The sequence below is a fragment of the Podarcis gaigeae genome (genome assembly GCF_964106915.1).
Source record: "Podarcis gaigeae genome assembly, chromosome: 15".
In the NCBI taxonomy this organism is placed as follows: Eukaryota; Metazoa; Chordata; class Lepidosauria; order Squamata; family Lacertidae; genus Podarcis; species Podarcis gaigeae.
In genome coordinates, this window is record NC_139692.1 from 32,101,277 (window position 1) to 32,120,980 (window position 19,704).

The 19,704-nt window shown below is 45.5% G+C and overlaps 1 protein-coding gene across 1 annotated transcript; it reads left to right on the top strand.

Annotated features, from left to right (window-relative positions):
- Positions 1-215: 215 nt before the first annotated feature.
- MDH2 (malate dehydrogenase 2) lies at positions 216-16,312 on the top strand. The gene is made up of 9 exons (XM_083714778.1): positions 216-390; positions 5,266-5,434; positions 7,964-8,047; positions 10,040-10,149; positions 10,314-10,439; positions 12,720-12,797; positions 13,814-13,913; positions 15,260-15,411; positions 15,994-16,312. Exons 1-9 carry the CDS (start codon positions 319-321, stop codon positions 16,123-16,125), a joined length of 1,023 nt encoding a protein of 340 aa, XP_083570904.1. The 5' UTR covers positions 216-318; the 3' UTR covers positions 16,126-16,312.
- The last annotated feature ends 3,392 nt before the right edge of the window (positions 16,313-19,704 follow it).

Genomic DNA, 19,704 nt, shown 5'->3' on the forward strand with positions numbered 1-19,704 from the left:
GCCAAAACGTATTTTTGATTACTATATTAACACATATATAAAATGTGTAAATTTTTTAAATATATATATATATAAATATGAATCAAATTCCCAGACAGGTACATAGCTTGTGAGGCAGTGTGTAAAAACATCGCGAGAAAACGCGAGAGGGGCTTAAACGGGGTGGGCACGGCGAGCGTGGAAACGGAAAGCGCAAAGCGGCAAGAGACCGAGCTCTCGCGAGACAACGACGGCGAAGTCTCGCGGTGCCCTCGCTGCCTGGAGGTCGTTCCCGAAGGAGAAAGAAGCCGCTGACTCTTCCCACGCCGTTCGCAGCCGATGACCATGTTCTCCCGCCTTACCCGGCCCGCCTCCGCCGCGCTCCGCAGAGGGTTCGCCACCTCCTCCCAGGTAGTTGAAGCGGGGAGGCGACGGGGCCCCGCGAGGGTTACCTGACGTGGGACGAGGCAGCGGCGGCAGCGAGTAGCCGTGGCTTGGGCCTGCTTGAATGAGATAGTGCGCATGCGTCTGGGGTGTCCTGTGCTCGGCGCTGTGCAAGGCAGCCAGGTGTCGGTGGCGCTGCACCCCGCGTGGTTACGAGGGCTGGTCGGCTGTTGCCCACTTGATTATTTTTATTATTTCTCTGCTGCATTTTAATCCAAGGAGGTGGTCACATGGTTCCCCTCCCTCTCCATTTCATCCTCACAACAACCCTGTGAGGTAGGTTAGGCTTGGAGGCAGTGACTGGCCCTCAAGGTCACCCAGAGAGCTTCCTGCGGGGACTGGACTCCCCCAGGTCTTTAACACCACACTGGCTTGGTGTTGGAGATTATAGCTGACTTCATCTTTTCCCTTTGAGTTGGTTAATTCATTCAGTCACATACACTTGCAGATGAGAGAGAAACTTCCTAATGTTGAGTGGAGGTGTAATCCATTCATCTGCATATACAGCTGAAGCATTTTGTCTTAAAAGGCATTTATTTGCTGCATCTCGCAGTCATTGCAGCTTTTATGCGAAATGCATTTGGCATATACAGCGGGTAACGCTTTCAGATTAAGAATTATACAAAGGTAAGATTCAGAGAGCACCATGGGTGTTCCTTATTTTAAATAGTAGCTGCTGGGAATTTTGCAGCCTCCACAAGGAGAAAAGTTGCATAAAAAACAGCTGTGTGTCCTGGATAAAACCATTATAATTAAAGCATTTTGTCTTATTTTGGTCATCCCCTTGAGAAATGTAGTAGTCTTCTTTATTCATTTTAAAATAATTCGTTTTAATTCATTCACGCCAAGAGCCAGTGTGGTAGTGGTTAGAGTGTCAGACCAGGACCTGGGAGAGAACAGGGTTCAAATCTCCACAGCCATGAAGCCATGACCTTGGGCCAGTCACTGCCTCTTGGCTTAACCTACCTTACAGACTTGTGGGAATTAAATTGGGAAAGGGAGAACAATATATGACACCTCAAGCTCTTAGGAGAAAAAATGTGAGATATAAATGCAATAAATAAATTTTACTTCCAGAAGGAATCTATGGTTTCTTACAAATGTTGTTTGTTGACCAAAATGTTTTTTAATCTGTCCAGTCTCTTGACTAAGGCTCTAGAAGTCTTGGTAAGGAAATTCTATTGGGAATGGAGGAATGTGCTTTTGGGGTGGGGGAAAAGAACTGCTTGTTAAAAGTCCACTGGAAGGATCTTCAGTAAATTGCTTAGTGTGAATAGCTGCCTATAAGCCCAGGAAGGTGTGAAAAGCCAGTTCAGATAAAGATTTGGGCTAATACTGTATTTTAAGTCCCATTCAGATGGTAGGAATGGCATGACCCTTTTGCAGATGACTGAGCAGAGGCTAGATTGAAAAAAAGATGTGGAAGAACTTGTATTGGCAGTGTCAGAATGGGATGGGAAGACTCAAACTAGTGATGGGAGGAGCACAAGTCAGGCTAGCATGGTTGGAAGGTTTGCTGAGGAAATGAGCATCACTTTGTTGGGGATACAGGATGGAAGCAGCAAGACTTAGAGGTGTGTGTTGGTGGAGGGGCAGGTTCCTGATGGCAAATGACCTTGTGGTCAATAAATAAAGTTTCATGGCATTGTCTGCACCAGTTCCTTTTAGCTTGATGCGCCTCTCAGAATAACACAAGGACTCTCATCCTATTACTTTTTTTAGGCTTTGTTCCTCATTAGTGCTCTGCTTCTTGGTTGTTTGCCAGGAAAGCATTTCATTAACAAGTTCAGGCCTCGCATTTAATTTGTACAAATGTCTTGCAACATCCTTCATCCCGGCTACTTTACAGACCTTTCACCCTTCCTAGTCTTTTGCAACTCCCACCTATTAACGGTAACATTTCTGCTCATTTCTTTTCAGGGTTGGGCCTCTCCTGTTCTTGCACAATTGCCGCTACTTCCTATTGGAGCAAAAACACTCCCTTCTGAATCATCTGTGTTCGCTGCAGAAAGCTCTGCAATATCAGTGGCCTCTGATTACATTAAATTCCTGGGCTTTGCAGAGGGAGGGAGGTGGGAGACAGAATCTGTTACTCTTCAGTTCACTGCCGGCCTTCAACTTGCAGGGCTTTTGCTCGTGCCTGTTACTTTCCCCCCATTTGCTCCACTTAATTCTATTTATTCAAAGATTTGTAGCCAGACTCATTATAAAATAGCAAGACAGTTAATATGATAAAATTAGTGCAATAAACCAGTAAAAAACAAGGAAGCACAAATACTAGAGATGTCCAGAATTTTCCGTGGAACTGGTACTAAAAAAAACTGCACAGGAGTGCTTCCTTGAATGTTTTAGCCAATTGGTGGACCGTTATTGTTGTGGTGGCCTGCTTGTGTCTTTAGAGGAGTCATCTTTCTCCAACCTGCTTCTATCCAGGTGTTTTGGACTAAAACTCCCCGTCAGCCCCAGACATGGCATGATACAGGTCTAGGAGGGGCAGGAGCCAGATTGCAGCTGGTTCCAGGCACACGTGGTGGTGGCGGGATTGCTGCCTTGCTTCCCACAGATGTTGCCTGGTGGATCGGCTGTGGATGAAGGCAGTTCTATGTAGCAAAGAGCTGTGTTGCAGCTGGCTATATTTTACCCCTGTGGATGGGTCAGTGGCTAGAGCTGTGGAAAAGTGTAGCAACTCTTTGAACTCAAAGCTGTTTGACAAGAGAATGGACTTCCTATGAAGACAGTGGCTCTCCTTCATTGAAGGTTTTTTAAGCAGAGGTTGGTTGACCATCTGTCATGGATGCTTTAGTTGAGATTCCCGCATTGCTGGATTAGAAGATCCTCAGGGTCCCTTCCAACTCTACAATTATATGATTCTAATAGTTTTGCACAGCTGCATTTATCAAGATACATAAGCAGGAATCTATCCTGGTTTGGCTGAGAATGTGGCATGGGGCTCAAGCTCATTAGAGGGAGAGGCTTCCTCAGCGTATTTTAATATTAAACGGGACACTGTAAAATATTAGTATCTTAAGTGTCCTCTCTATTTGAAATGCTAGTCTAAACTCGTTGTCCATCCAGTCAGTCTGATTTGCGCCAGTGAGGGCCTAAGCTTCATTTCTGGGCAAACCCAAATATTCTAAAAACCTGGAGCCTCTTTTTTTGAATTATTTAACAAAAATTGCATACTGCTAAACTGAAAATTAAATCTCTTGGTGGTTTGCAAACAATATAAAATGCACATTAAAATTGTCACCCAAAGTATTTAAAATACAAGTTTATAAAAAGCAAAATGATGGTATTCTAAGATAAAATTATGGATTAAAATACACATCAGCTTTATGTGTCTAGTTGGCTTGTTCAAACTGAAATTCCCCCCTTCCATCTTCTGGACTCTAGAAGTAATAGTGGAGAATGGGGGATTAAAGTATGTGCAGATCTTTGGAGGTGAAAAGCAGTGACTGTGTCTCTTTAAGCATTTACTTTGGGCAGGGGAGAGGCTACATGCCCATGGGACAACCTATCGGGGAAGGACTGCGTGCCAACCCTTCTTTCTATTTCTCTCCCCTTCATTTTTCCTTCCTTGCCTGCGCGCGCACACACACACACACAGTTAGACGCCAGGGGTGCAGGTTGCCCATCCTTGATCTAACTAGCTTATTGTGACAAGAGCTTTTGTGGGTGCAGTGAGCTGGCTTGATGAGACAGGGCTTTCTGTTCACCAGAGCATTCCACCCAAGGAATAAAATGTGTGACTTGGCAGGCAGCTTTATTCTGTTTCTTGTCAATTGTTAATACAAGCCCTGAGAAAGTTATCCAGTTTGTTAATCTGGCCTGTGAATCCTCTTGTCCCTGTTGACCTTGAAAAATCCTCCATTTTGAGTCTCAAAGCCCTGAGGTCAGAGTGCCTCCAAAGGCAGGGGGAGCAGTTCAGCCAATATTATCCTCAATGTTTTTCCTTTCCCTCCTCCTTGGGCTATTAACCACCTGTAACGCAGGCATTGGGATCACCTTTGCTTGGTTCAGTAGTCTTGGCAGTTTCCTTCTTTCAAAACTACCCTGTCAGCAGCATCAGTCTGCCATGGAAGTAATTGGAGAACTTGGCAGTGGCTTAACTTCTCCTTGGCTAAAGGATAGAAGTCCCTCTTGTCTATCAGCAAAGCTGCTTACAAGTCTCCTATGGTCCCTAATCAATTACTGCTAATATATAGTGGGGAATTCTTAAAGAAATGAAGGAGAAGGGTTTGGTGCTCACTTTCCAGCCAAGCCAGAGTCTGTGCTAAAAAAGTGGGGCTTAAGGAAGGATTTGATTTAGTGTGATTTAGTAAGCTGCATATTTTTTTTTACAGAAACTCCTGTATAGGATATAGGGTGCTCTTTCAAATTTGAGATATTTAGTTCCCGGAAGGTTACAAGTTCTAACCAAGAATACCAATTTGTTTGGCTATTGCCATAAACATATAAAGTAATTTGTATACTGATCTCTCATGTATGTTCAAAAACTCTTCCTTGGATCGGGAAAATACTTAGACCTCTGGTGTTTGGGACAACCGGGGTACTGTTTTGTGTTTCCGGAAGTGAGACAGGAACTGTTGGGTGATGAAGCAAGATTTGGACTTATGGCAGCGTTTGCCAAGCTGGTACCCTCCAGAAGGTTTGCACTACAGCCAGCGCAGGGCATCCAGGCTGTCATGCAAACTTCAGATTTTCTTCATGTTATGATGAAGGATGTGATGTGACCATGTAAAGCTTTGGGAAGCTCTGCACAAGAGTAACACTTGACCACTTCTGGTTAGCGCCTGAGAATATTCCATTTTAAATCATTTTCTTCTCTTTGCCTGCTCTTAGAACAATGCTAAGGTGGCCGTGCTTGGTGCTTCTGGTGGGATTGGCCAACCTCTCTCTCTCCTACTGAAGAACAGCCCCTTAATCAGTCGTCTCAATCTCTATGATATTGCCCACACTCCTGGTGTAGCAGCTGACCTCAGCCACATCGAAACGAGAGCTGAAGTGAAAGGTATGAGTTGCCGGTTAAGCTTCTGGCCTAGTGCTCTGTGTTTATATATAATTTGTGTGCTCCTAATCCACAACGTTTATAGATGTAGTTCGTTGTAAGAACCCATAATGGATATGCATTCCCTAGAACTAGAGTGAGCTCGGCCACTAGCCAAAGCTGACAAGTTACTTCGTGCCACCTGAGCCTCAAGCAACATTGATGGATTCAGAAGTATCCCTATGCAGGTACATCTGGTCCAGGGAACCACCCACTAACCATGTTTCCTTCTTCTCCGAATTCAGCTTCAGATTATTCACTCCTTTGCTTTCTCTAAATGATTGTAATAATCATTCATAACTGGAACAGGGAACCTGTGGCCCACCAGATGTGGATTAACTTGGACTCCCAGTGCCATAGCCACTATGGCCAGTGGTCAGAAATTGATGGGACTTTGTAGTACAGCAGCAACTAGAGGATTCCCACCCCTGGGTTCCCACCTCTGATTCATAGCCAACCTTCCATCCATCCAGTCTAGGGAACCACCCACTAACTGTGCCCCAGTCTTATCTGGATTGAGCTTCATTTTGTTGGCTCTCATCCAGTCCATTACTGAAGCAAGACAACAGCACATCCACCGCCACACCTGCGGATATAAAGGAGAGGTAGAGCTGTGTGTCATCAGCATATTGCCCAATGCAAGGAGTACACACTTTAGATTCTCCCCACCCCGCAAAACTGGACAGAGAGCCTGGAGGGGGAGAGAATGTCTATATACAGCAACTCCCCTTCTCCAACCCTCAAGTCTGCCCTGGTGCTGCACTCAGTACCCAGGTGAGCACAGCCAGGTAGGACCAAATATGGACTTTAGGCTGAGAAATGTTCCCCACCCCTACACTAAACCATAGTTTAGCATTGCAAGAATGAGCTGCAAGGAGCCATTGGCTTGGGCACTTCTCTGGTGTGGCTGTAGAAAGGGATTAAGAAGCATTTGCTTCTGTTTTGGATTGTGTCATCTTGCTGCTTATTGTGTCATCCAAAGCCAGACAAATGTGGTAGATCTAATCTATCCCCACAAGGTTTTTCAGAGCTTTGCACACAAAGTCAAATTGTTTGCAGAATGGGCTGGTTGCTGTGCTGAAAAAACTAGAAAAGTCTTGGGCTACCTACCGCTGCAGGCTTCCTATAAATGTACTTGCCCAGTGGAAAAGTGTGTGTGAGGTCTTGGAAAAGTTCCTGTTCTTCTCTGCTTTGGAAAAGGTGGAGATGCTTGTCATAACTGTGGTTGGGCAAAGGGTATTCAGGCTAGTGATGTGGCATCAGTGTGATTTGTGTTTATTGCAAAGGCATATCTGTGTGCTAAAGTGCAAACCCATGAATGCTCTGGAGTGTAGAACAAGGGAGAGCAGGGTGGTTCCTTTTTTGTGTTGTGGCTGTTAGCAGAGTTGAAGCTTTGGCCTCATCCTTCCAATTCCCACCGTGAATCACGTTGGTGGGAGGTGGAACTACAGTGACAGAGAATCTCTGCTTATCTACCTCTCCTGATCTATCTCTGCCCTCTTATTACTGGAGGACATTGTAAGAAATGCAAGTTTGTGTGTGCGTGGCTGCAGTGGCTATGAATCTCTCCATGAGTTTCTCTTTCCCTGTTGGAAGGTTGCTTGGAGAGAAACACATTCCCATTTGCAGTATCCCACACTCTGAATTGAGCAAGCAGCAAAGGGTGGCCCTTTGTTTATCCTCCACAGTAACTCTATCTCTGTGTTGAAAAGGACAAAGCTTCAGTCACACTCAACTGCAGGTTTAATTAAAAATGATATAAAGCTATTGAGAGGGTTCTGTTGGTTGGTGCTTGAGCTTGCTCAGCTCAGAGCTCTGTTTGTAGATTCCACCCCCATCCCACCCCGTCTGAATATGCCTTCCCAATTTGAGTAAGTGAACTTGTCTGGCTAGCTTGCTTGACATCCTATCTGCTGCTGCTCCATGAAGCTCTTAATCTGCCTATATTTGTGCCCCATTGAGAATCAGTGCATAGTGCTGTTACTAAAGCAATAAACGGTTTGGAACCCACTTACCTGAAGAGGCATCTTGGCCTGTCCATGTCTTAAGATGAAGGTTAAGGCATTTTTATTTATCCAGATATTTTAATTGGTGTAATATTCAGGGTGAATATTTAAATGTTGATTCCTGATGTTAGTGTGCGTTGTCTTAAGTTTTAATTATAAATGATGTGTTGGGTTTTAGTTAATTTATTGTCTATATTGGCAAAATCTGTTTAGATGAAGGGTGGTATAGAAATGTGTTAAGTATTGACTGGAAGCTGCAAGGTGCTGCATCTTGATGCAATGGAATACTGCTTCAGGATGCTATTTTTAAAATAAACAATAGAAAAAAATAGGTTCATCAACAGCAAATTCCTAAGCACCGCTCATGTCGTGGTCTAAATGTGTCTTCAGTTCCTGCACACACACATAATTCAGCATGTTGAGTTCATCTGGATGAGTGATCTGCCAATAGAAAAGTGTAAATGCAGCTATCTTTGTTTCACTTCAGGTTTCCTAGGACCTGAGCAGTTGCCAGAGTCTCTGAAGGGCTGCGAAGTTGTTGTTATTCCAGCCGGTGTTCCTAGAAAGCCGGGTAAGTCTTTTAATCTACGGAAATTCTAAAGGAGTAAGGAGTACCAAGTCATGTGGGATTGTTGGGTGAGTGCACCTGGCATCTCCCGGTGCCCCTGTTGAGGCACTCAACTTTGTGCCTGAGGAATAGGTATAGTATTCCGGGACAACTCGTACCTCTGCCTCCCCTTGTAGGCCAGTGATCAAAACAGTTCCTGCTTGAGCTTCTATTAGACTCAAAGGGCTGTGCATAAGACTTCACTTGGTGGCTCTTCAGTGAAGCTGGATTAAAGCACTTGACACCTTGTATTTTATTTTTATTTATTGTGTACAATTATTTATATCCTGCTTTCTGAGGTAGCTTACAGGAAACATAAAACTGTATTTTTAGAAACCACAATAAACAACGTCAGCATGCATAAACTGTAACTGGGAGTCTTCCCACCGGGCAGTTGGCAGCAGAATGGCCTGAGGAGAAAGCGCCGCAAACTTAAAATAGCTTGTAATATTTTATTAATTCCCTCCCTCTCTATTCTCCAGGCTTCTCCCAGTTGCCATAGGAAGGCCCATAGCTCAGTGGTAGAGCACCTTCTTTGACTGCAGAAGGGCCATTGTTCAATCCTTGGCATATCTAGGACTGGGAGAGATCGATGCCTGAAACCCTGGAGAGCCACCACTAATCAAGGTGTAGATAACACTGAGCTAGACTGAGCTAGACAAGGTGTAGATAACACTCAGCTCTCTGTGTAAGGCAGTTTCCTATGTCCCCATAATATACTGCCTTGTCCAACATTTGCTGACCTGAATTCCTTCCTGCAGACCTTCAGAGCTTCTAATCCCCACATTATAAGAATGTTTGGGGGGAGGAGAGAGGTAGGCTGGAGCCCTTTTAGGCAGTGCGAAGTCTGTTGTTCCTTGAAATACTTACCTGCTTGTTGTGCCTCCTGCCACTGTCTCCATCTGACACTTGAGAACTTTGCTCATGGGCTACCCAGTGCTGCAGGCATCCACAGACATGCTTGCCAACTTCTGGCAACCATGCCTTTTAATTTAAATTTGTCAAGAGCTCCTACCCTCTTCTGAAACCTGAGGGGAAAATCAGTTTGAGGCCTTGGGGAGAGACCCTGCTCTTTCATCAGCTTTGAGGGGAGGTATTCTTTGTTTGGCATTCCAAGTGGTTCAGTGCAATGCAGCTGAATCCTGAAATTCAACCCAGCTTGCACAATTACACTGGGCCTAAGAGGTACTTGGAACACTCAGTGTGAGGTTGCCACCAGGGGCGTCATTCCTCCCTCCACTCTGGAGGGGGTCAGGAAGAGCCAAAATTTTCGCTGCCTGCTGCTGCCAGAGGGGGTGCTTCAGCCTACTCTGTTCCATGCTGGCAACCAGAGATGGTTGAAGTGCAGTGGTGTTGCAGACAAGGGAGGCACCTGCCTTTTCCTGGGGCATGTATGTCAACATCACAGGTGGAGCCTCTTTTTCAGCCCAGGGACTGCATTCCCTCATGGGCAGCCTTCTGCCAGTCAGTGATGGGCAGGGGAATGGATATACAACTCTTGCTTTGGTGTGGTAGACTACATTCCAGCCATGCAGAAGTCTCCACATCTCTCCATTGCCCTTCTAGGCAAGTAAGAGGCGTTAGCACAGTTCAAAGGCACTTGTGGTGGGTGTGTAGCAGGACCAGAGAGAGGCATGGTCTAGGCAGTGTTTCCCAACCTTGTGCCTCCAGATGTTTTTGGCCTACAACTCCCATCATCCCTAGCTAGCAAGACCAGTGGTCAGGGATGATGGGAGTTGTAGGCCAAAAACATCTGGAGGCACAAGGTTGGGAAACACTGGTCTAGGGAGTGCCCTGAGGGCCAGAGAGGTATGGAGGGCCACAGACTCTCTGGTGTGTAGTGCCCAGCTGGGGACTTATCTATGAGTGTACCTATGATGTGATTTCTCTTCATCTGAATGGGGGTTACATAGATACTGGAATGCAGCTAGTAAGTTTCTCCACTGTGCTCTGTAGGCATGACCCGTGATGACCTTTTCAACACGAATGCCACCATTGTTGCTAACCTGGCAGCCGCTTGTGCCCAGCACTGCCCTGAAGCCATGATCTGTGTGATTGCAAATCCGGTAAGCAAATTCCAGCCTCCTTTTGCCTGTGAGTAAATGAGTGCAGTGTGTCTGACAGTAGCCGGATTGGGAAACAGGTGTGTGCCTTTTTCTCTCTTCTCCCCTGATATAGAGGGAGCTTTTGTGCATTTAAAAGGGCAATGATTTTTTCTTTTTGCTTTCAGGTCAATTCTACCATCCCAATTACTTCTGAGGTCTTTAAGAAGCATGGGGTATACAACCCCAACAAAATTTTCGGCGTCACAACACTGGACATTGTCCGAGCAAACACTTTTGTGGCTGAACTGAAGGTATGTTGTTGCAGTCTGGGCTCACATTTGGCGTTTAGGACTCCATTAATGTCCTTAGGTCTCACTGTAACATAAGGATTTGTGGTGATGGAACTTCCCCAGATTTCTGTCTGTGGTACAGGCCCAATTAGAAAATGAATTTTTGGCTCTGTCCTTTCATAAGCCCAAGTCCTTGAGCTGCCTCCACTCCTGCCAGAAATGGCTCTACTGTAGAAAATGTGCCTGGATTTTAATTTTCTTAAGCCAGTGTTTAATGCTACAAACCTTGTTACTGAGTGCAGATTTGGGACTTATCTTCCAGCATGTGGATAATCTAAACAAGGGACTGTGAACAGAATCATGGTTCAGAGAGTAGCAGCTGCAGGAGGACGTAGCCAGTCTAGAGGGCAAATCATATTACACCTAAGCAGGGGCAGCCAACGTGGTGCCCTCTGGATATTGTTGAACTGTTGTTGAACAACAGCTGGATTCCTTGTACCCTTTAATCTTTCCTCTGCAACTATAGACGGCTGAATCAAACTTATAAAAATTGTAAGCTGCCATGTCCAGCAGGCTGTTGACTGGGTGGCAGACATCCTTCCGTAGGTGACACATTAGCTGTTACTTGGGTGGTTTGGTGTTCAACAGCCTGGTTGCTGCTTCAGGGTCTGCTAGGATAATCAACACCCTAACTTCCTTAGATTCTGCGGGTCCTTCTCTGCCTGTCTAGTCACAAAGCAGAAGGCAGCTTGACGTTTCAACGCCCTGTGATCTCTTTGCCATTTAGGCACACTTTGTGAAAGACATGGAAGGCCTATTGTCCTGGGCCAAAGAAAGACTGATCTCTGGCCAGCTGCTGTCCTCTGAAACAGAACAGCATGTCCTCCCTTCACCTTGGCATAAGGTTGCAGGGATAATAAATAGAAATCCCATGATGTGGTTTTGATTTACTCCTTTGCACTTCAGCTGCAGGCCAAAACATTTCCAGATCTATTTCCGCATATTATTAGCCCGCTCTTGGAGTTGGGAAGAAGCGGTGGCCGAAGAACCTCTGAGCGCAGTTCTGTTGCACAGATAGTGGGTTCAAGTGTGAAGCTGTATTTCCAAATCTGTGGCCTCTCAAATCTGTGCTCATTGCTCTTTTGCAGCCAGGGCACTTTAAATACCTGCTTTTTCTCAGGGTTGCAGTGTTGGGTTACCTTGATGTTTCCGTTCTGCCCCCACCTGCAGTTCATTTGCATTTTGCAAATTAAATTGAATATATACCTTATAAAGGTTTTTGCCTTTTACCACTTCTTTTTGGGAATGAAAGATAAGCATGGGAATTGGGAGAGACATAATGGCAGAGGTGCTAGAGCCTCACTTCTTAATCACGCCCTGGAAGGGCCCAAGTCTTAACGGAACATTTCCCACTAGTTTGAGCGTTTCTCAGTTCCACGAGGGATAGGAACTCCCGCCCCCACCCCCCAATCATAAAATGAAAGTCGGGATCTTGGGAATATTGGTTCTGTATCATCGCAATCCATGTGCAGGTGCAAAGAGCATGCACATATATTTTTTTAAAAAATTTAAAAAAAGAAAAGTATGTTCCGTCATGCAAAAGTACATAATACATGTATTTTGGGGATTGGTGCCCAGAACCTTCCTTTCAATTCAACAGTTCAGTTTTATACTTTAATAACAACAACAACAACAACAACATGCATCAGATCATTTCCAGATTGGAAGTGGATGTACCAATCTTTGGCTGTGTTCACGCCATATATGTAAAGCACTGTGATACCACTTTAAGCCAGCCTGACCTCCCCCAAGGAATCCTGACAGATGTAGTTTTTAAATGGTGCTGACTGTTGTTCGGAGGCTCCCTATTCCTCTTCTCAGACTACAGTTCCCAGAGTTCCATTGGAAGAGGATTGGCTTTTAAACCACTGGGAAGTTTAGCTCTGAGGAGAATAGGAGTTTCCATAACAATTCTCGTCAACCTCAAAAAACCCCTACAACTCGCAGAAATCTTTGAGGGAAGCCATGATGGTCATAGTGCTTTAAATGTATGGTGTTATTGTGGCCTTTATCAGTCCTTAAACTGATACCAGCCTGTCTGGCCAGCAGCCCATCGGTAGGCACAAGTTTAAAGGGCTGGTGTACTTGCAGTACTGTTGGGTCTGCTGGCCTTTTAAGTTCATATGATTGCTGCTAATTGTGGTAGAGGCAGCGTGCCAATTCCTACTTCTCAATGAGCCCATCCAGCTTGCTGCAGATGTTGATTACAGATTCTTGCTGAAACCTGCCTTTCTTCCACAGGGCTTGGATCCAGCTCGTGTAAACGTTCCTGTGATCGGCGGCCATGCAGGAAAGACTATCATCCCTCTGATTTCTCAGGTCTGTGTTAGAGTCCTAACTGTTCCAGAGTTTCATGATAGCTCTGGCTCTGGAAAAGTTGCCTGTGTGTATATGTGGGGAAAGTGTCTGTTATCGGAAGTATAGCTGCAGAGCCTTCCAGGGGAGTTTGGCTATGAATGGGAAGAGAAAGGCTGATGTGACCAATTGGAAAGAGAGGCTGAAAGCACTATAGTCCGTCTTATCTTAGAGCATGTGATAGTGAGTTCAGAGGGGGCTTGCACAGGAGGCAGTGATGGCTACTTGGTTGGCTTTAAAAGAGAATTGGATAAATTCATGGAGGAGAGGGCTATTGATGGCTACTACCCTTGATGATTATCCTCTGCCTCCACAGTTGGAGGCAGCCATGCTTCTGAATAGCAGTTTCTGGAAACCACAGGAAGGGGAGAGTGTTCTTGCGCTTGGATCCTGCTTGCTGGTTTCCCAGCTGTTTGGCCACACTGAGAACAGGGTGCTAGACTAGCTGGACCATTGGTGTGCTCCAGCAGGCTCTTTTGTTCTTGCACATTAAAATTCTCCTGATCGGCCGATGACAAAATTCTGCGTGGGGAGCTCGGTGACGCAGTCAATGCCAGAAGCTTGAAGTCAGTGGCTGTCAGCTGAGAGGCACTTCCTTCAGGCTCTACTTCCTGGGTGTGCTACTGATTTCCCCATGGGGGCAAGTGAGTGTGATTTGGAGGAAACACCCTTGTGGGCCAGATAGGAATCTTTGTTGAGCCTCATTCAACCTGCAGGCTAGAGATTCCCCACCCATGTTGTTGTATCCAGCCAAACTCTACTTGGGAGTCAACCCATTGATACCAGCAAACCTGAGTTATGTCATTTAATTCAGTGGGTCTCCTCTGAATGTGACACATATTGGATACAACCCTTAATCTTATAAATGCTTAAGCAGGGTACATGTAACACTTGTTAAAATAATTTTAATAAAATAAACAAAACTTAATATATGACTCATACATGGCTGAATCATAAATCTATTCCTCCTCCTCTTACAGTGTACGCCCAAAGTAGATTTCCCTCAGGACCAGTTGACAGCCCTTACTGGAAGGATTCAGGAGGCTGGGACGGAGGTTGTCAAGGCAAAAGCAGGTGCAGGTAGGTTGACTCACAGGAACGTTCCCCCTCTGGATTCCCATGTAGTATCCTTAAGTGGGGCAGTGCTACCAGTGGGGCTTAGTGAGTTAACAACCGCAGGCTTCCCCCTTGTGCCCCTTCCTCACCAGGTGTTTTGCCGGCCAGCAGTGCAGCTTGTTCTTCTTGTCCAGCTGGACTGATCCCTCTCCCAGCCCAGCAACCACAAAGGAAGCAGGTGAAAATGCTCCAGCTGAGGCGAGAGTGTTGAGCTTCCCTGCAGCTCTGCAGTCCCAGAATAGCTGGCAGCTGGGAGTGTTCTTTGTGGCAGGGCCAGTGGAAGCAAGGGCCCTACAGTTTCTTTCTCTGACCAGTGGATAGAGTTTAGGTTGGTCCGCCCCCCCCCCCCCAGCCGCCTTCATATTCTTCCTGAGAGGCAAAGTGGTGCAGTGTCCCAGTGACCCTTGTTCCCATTCAATGAAACTTTAGACACTTCATAAAGGGCTGTATGAGATGGTTATTGCCATGAAGGTGACAATCCAGATTTTAAGACATGGCATGAAAGGGAAAAGGAGTAAGGTGTAAAAGGAACAAAGGGCCAACTGAAATGGGAAAAAATGGTTCAGGAGGAGGAGGAGCCATATAGTGGCTGGTATGTAGTTTAGCTGATGAGTTCATCTCCCATTGCTGCAGATGAATTCATTATTTTGCAGTCTTTAAAGTGGGGGTGGGTAACCTGTGGTCCTCCAGGTGTTATCAGACTGTAACCCCCCCCCCCAATTATCCGTGGCTATTGACCATACTGGCTGCTGGGAGTTGGGAGTCCAACCACATCTAGACGAGGGCCACAGATGTTTTTCTGTCTTGTCTTAAAGCAGCCCTGTTAAGTGGGGGAGGAGTATTACTGTCCTTGTAATTGCAGGTCAGGGTATCCAACGTGGTACTGTCCAGATGTTGTTGGACTCCCAATTCCCACCAACCCCACCCAATGTGGTCAGTGGTTAGGGATGGTAGGCATTAGGAGTAAAAAATAATCTAGAGGGCACCATGTTGGCTATTACAGATGGGCAGCTGAGGCTGAGAGAGAATAGCTGGTCCATGGCAAAATGCAGGACCCCTTGATTATTAGCTCAAGTTGTTAGCTAGTAGGCTGCACCAGCATACATCTTTTGAGGCATGCTGTGTGCTGGGAAGCTTGCTGTATTCCTTTTGGGGAAACAGTTGGCCTGTGGGGGGCAGGGTTCACCACTGGAACATTTCTCACATCACTCCGGATGATGGCTTCAGAATTGTGCTGGCACGTTAGGTAGGCAGACCCCTTGTCCGTGTTCCTCCACACTGTTGAATGTTTTCCCATTTTCCCCCAACAGGATCAGCCACACTCTCTATGGCTTATGCTGGTGCCCGGTTTGTTTTCTCCGTCCTGGATGCGATGAATGGGAAGGAGGGGGTCATTGAGTGCTCTTTCGTCCGGTCAGAGGAAACCGAGTGCCCATATTTCTCCACGCCACTGCTGTTTGGGGTATGGAGCTGTGGTGACACTTGTGTCTATTTGCATATATGTGTAGACCACCTTCCGACCATTTGATTCTCGAATTCTGCCCATTTTTTTCAGGCATATGCCTGTCACTGGCATTGCGTTGGAGAAGCCTTGGTCTCAGACTCATAAACCTAAAAAGACAAGATACCCAAACTAGGGGAAGGGGGAGTGGAAGGAAAAAGGATAGAGGAGGGAGATAACTTTGACAATGCCAGAAGGAAGTGGTGGGTTGTGAACGGGCATTGAAATCCCTCTGGGGCCGGGCTGGGTGACCTTGCTTGGACAGAGAGAGCAGAGTTCAGGGCAAGGGTTTTACACCAGGCAGATTTTGCAAAGGAGGTCTTCAGCATTACCTGGCCCTAGGTAGTTTAGGGAAGCCTTCTCTAACCTCCATGTGTTTTTCTTGCTAGGGCTGATGGGAGTTGTCATAGTGTTTTAAACCTGTGGTGTGAATGTGGCCTTTGTAACAGAGACTTTTCCAGCTAAAGCAACATTTGTCTCTCTAGTGTCTGCTTCATTGTGCTAATCTCCCCACACCTCACTTCCTCTCTCCTTCCCTTTTAGAAAAACGGCATTGAGAAGAACCTAGGCATTGGCAAGATTTCTCCTTTTGAAGAAAAGATGGTGGCAGAGGCGGTTTCGGAGCTGAAAGCTTCCATCAAGAAAGGGGAAGAGTTTGCCAAGAGCATGAAGTGAAGATCTGTTGATGACAAAAGAAGAGAACTGCAGCCCCCTTAATTTATTTTAAGGTGCATCATGTCACTTTAAAGGCTTCCGGAGCAAAGCATTGCGTTCTGCTTCCAGGCCTTGATGTTGGCCCTGCCCTATAAATCTGTTGATTGGAATTCCATTCCATAATTAAAAAACAACCTGTTTATTTTTCCCCAATGTGTTCCCTGGGTGTAACCAGTGTGTGGTGATCTGAGTGTGTGTGTGTGTGCACGCACATGTGCGTGTTCACATGCATGTGTTTGTGTGTTCCCTAAAAGAGGCACTCGCAAGATCAGTGCTTTGAGACACGAGAGCTTTTCCACAAGGAAGTTTTGGGGTCGTTGTAGGGTTATCCCCACATACCTCTTTGGGCAGATGTTGAGGTGGTTGGTGGGGAGTCCTAAGATAGCTTTGCTTCTGTGCAAGCAGATTGTTATGCTTTCAGCCCTGTGGTGGAGACATATGGCCCCTCTGATGTTTCTGCACATACACGTCTTGATGGGAATCAGGTTCCCCGTGCCTGATAGAGCAGTACATAGCCTCCAACATTTCTCTAATGAAAATAGAGACGTCACATTCAATAACGAGAATCTTACTATTTATACCTCACATACCTTACTAAGCTGCCCCAGCCACTCTGGGCAGATTCCAACATATATATAAAAACATAATAAAACATTAAACATTTAAAAAAACTTTCTTAAACAGAATTGTCTTCAGACGGCTCGGGGGTCAGATAACTCCATAGCCTCCAACATTTCTCCAATGAAAATAGGGACATTCTAAGGAAAAGTGGGACATTCCGGGAACAAATCAGAAACTGGGATGTCTTCTCATAATCATGGACATCCCTGGAAAATAGGGACACTTGGAGGGTCCGGCAGTGTGTTGTACAGGCTAAAGGTAGAAAGGCTGGATGTTTGAATACTTAACACATGGAACATGTCTGACAAGATAGCAAAACACTTTCCCTTCTGGGCTCATGTATATTCAAGGAATTTTACTGGAGGGCAGGGTCTGTAAAGTTGTGACCACCAGCAGCTTGGAGGGGAATAGTTTGCAGATACTTCCTCCAGCACCCTGAATCTGTTGCTTCTGCCTGTAGGTGTCATGCTGTCCCTGGAATGCAGATTCTTTCCCTGCTTGTTTATATGGTGGTTGAAATTCGGCAGTGAGATACTAAGACCCTCTTCACATCATAAAGCCATTACGATACCAATTTATGATACATTCTGAGGTTTATAGAATTGTAGAGTTGGAAGGAGACCCTGAGGGTCATCTAGTCCAACCTCCTCCAATGCAGGAATCTCAACTAGATCATACATGTGAGATGGCCATCCAACCTGTGCTTAAAAACCTCCCAAGGAAGGAGAGTATGTTCTGCTGTCAGAAAGCTCTTCCTGATGGTTAGTTGGAATCTCTGTGGCTTGAAGCCATTGGTTCAGGTCCTACCTTCCGGAGCAGGAGAAAACAAGCTTGCTTCATCTTCCATGTGACGGCCCTTACGATATTTGAAGATGGCTATCATACCTCCTCTCAGTCTCTTCCTTACCAGGGTAGACATATCCAGTTAACACTGAGAGAGCAGGATGCTGGACTGGAGATGGGGGATTGGCCTGATTCAACAGGCAGGCTCTTAATGTGTTCCTGGACAGGGGAAGTGGACAGGCAGGAACAGCAAGGATGAATCATAGAATCATAGAGTTGGAAGAGACCACAAGGGCCATCAAGTCCAACCCCCTGCCAAGCAGGAAACGCCACCAGAGCACTCCTGACATATGGTTGTCAAGCCTCTGCTTAAAGACCTCCAAAGAAGGAGACTCCACCACACTCCTTGGCAGCAAATTCCACTGTCAAACAGCTCTTACTGTCAGGAAGTTCTTCCTAATGTTTAGGTGGAATCTTCTTTCTTGTAGTTTGGATCCATTGCTCCGTGTCCGCTTCTCTGGAGCAGCAGAAAACAACCTTTCTCCCTCCTCTATGTGACATCCTTTTATATATTTGAACATGGCTATCATATCACCCCTTAACCTCCTCTTCTCCAGGCTAAACATGCCCAGCTCCCTTAGCCGCTCCTCATAAGGCATCGTTTCCAGGCCTTTGACCATTTTGGTTGCCCTCCTCTGGACACGTTCCAGTTTGTCAGTGTCCATCTTGAACTGTGGTGCCCAGAACTGGACACAGTACTCCAGGTGAGGTCTGACCAGAGCAGAATACAGTGGCACTATTTCTTCCCTTGATCTAGATACTATACTCCTATTGATGCAGCCCAGAATTGCATTGGCTTTTTTAGCTGCCGCATTACACTGTTGAGAAGTAGATGCTGCAGGAGTCGGCCTACAGGGACCCACACTTCAACAGATACCCAGCCCTGACACCTGCCTCAGAAGCCTCCGTTTTCTGTGTGCCAGCCTTTCAGATGTTTGCCATGCCCTCCTCATGCCATCAGGCCTAACAGCAGGAGAGAAATCACCGAAGAAGGACAATCTTGCTTTTTCTCCATTTCTTCCTGGTTGGTGTCAGTGATGCAGGGCAGGGCGGGTGGGAAGATGCCCAACTCTAGAGCAGCCTTAATAACGGCTATTTGGGAAGCACCAAGAAGAAAAGGTGGAGATAAAGGGGAACAGGGGCTTTTTAAAACACTGAAATTGGTTTGGCAGTTACTAGAATGTACAGATTCTGAAGCCTCATTCACACCCTGCATTTAAAGCACAACGTTCAACAGTCGCCGCTCCACGCAAATAATTCTGGGACCTGTAGTTTGTTAAGGGTGCCAAGAGTTGTTAGGAGAACCCTATACTCTCCACACAGAGCTACAATTCCCTGGGAGGAGGGATTGATAATTAAACCACTCTGGGAACAGTTGCCTGAATTTCCTTAATAACCGGGAGGGAGAAAGTATAAACTTTATCACAGAAATTCTACCCAGCAAGGACAGTTTTAGTTTTCCCATCTTAACATATCCTTTTCGATTTCCATCCATGTCTTAACAAAATTATTTTGAAATAACATACAGTTCATACAGTAAAAAAATACTTTATTTTTTTTTCACTTTTAAATCCAGTTTTCTCCATCAGTCTTTTGCTAGTCTATAGTCATTTTGTTTTCCTGACGGTTAACCTTAAAACCTGCTAGCATGCCAGATCCATTTATCCAAAAATCTTCCTGTACAATTTTCTTTATTTTCCAGACAATGGTTCCCCTCTCATCACTTATAGTCTATTGTAATGTCTATAGTCTGATATCAGCACAGTTCACTAAGTTGGAAATTTATGTCCGGTCCTCTCTTAGTCTGCAATACATTTTAGAAAAAGAATTTCAAGCATTTCACAAACTTCCAGCTGACCTTCAACAGACCTCACTTGTGATACTTTCATTTCTTTAATCCAGATGGGGTAGGTGTTAAGCCCTTGCAGACTTTAAATAATAATAATAAAATTAATAATTCTCTCCATTTTTAATCAAGGCAGGACCCTCTAATTTCATCCCTCAATCTCGATAGTCTCATTCAGATTACACCTCACTGTCCACATATCTGGAGGCACCTTTAATTTTGATCCAATA

What these genes read in the sequence shown, in the direction of transcription:
- MDH2 (XM_083714778.1), top strand. Translation starts at nt 319, where the DNA reads ATGACCATGTTCTCCCGCCTTACCCGGCCCGCCTCCGCCGCGCTCCGC. An exon ending in CGGTGTTCCTAGAAAGCCGG is followed by an intron (nt 8,048 to 10,039) that starts GTAAGTCTTTTA and finishes TGTGCTCTGTAG; the next exon opens with GCATGACCCGTGATGACCTT. An exon ending in CCACGCCACTGCTGTTTGGG is followed by an intron (nt 15,412 to 15,993) that starts GTATGGAGCTGT and finishes CTTCCCTTTTAG; the next exon opens with AAAAACGGCATTGAGAAGAA.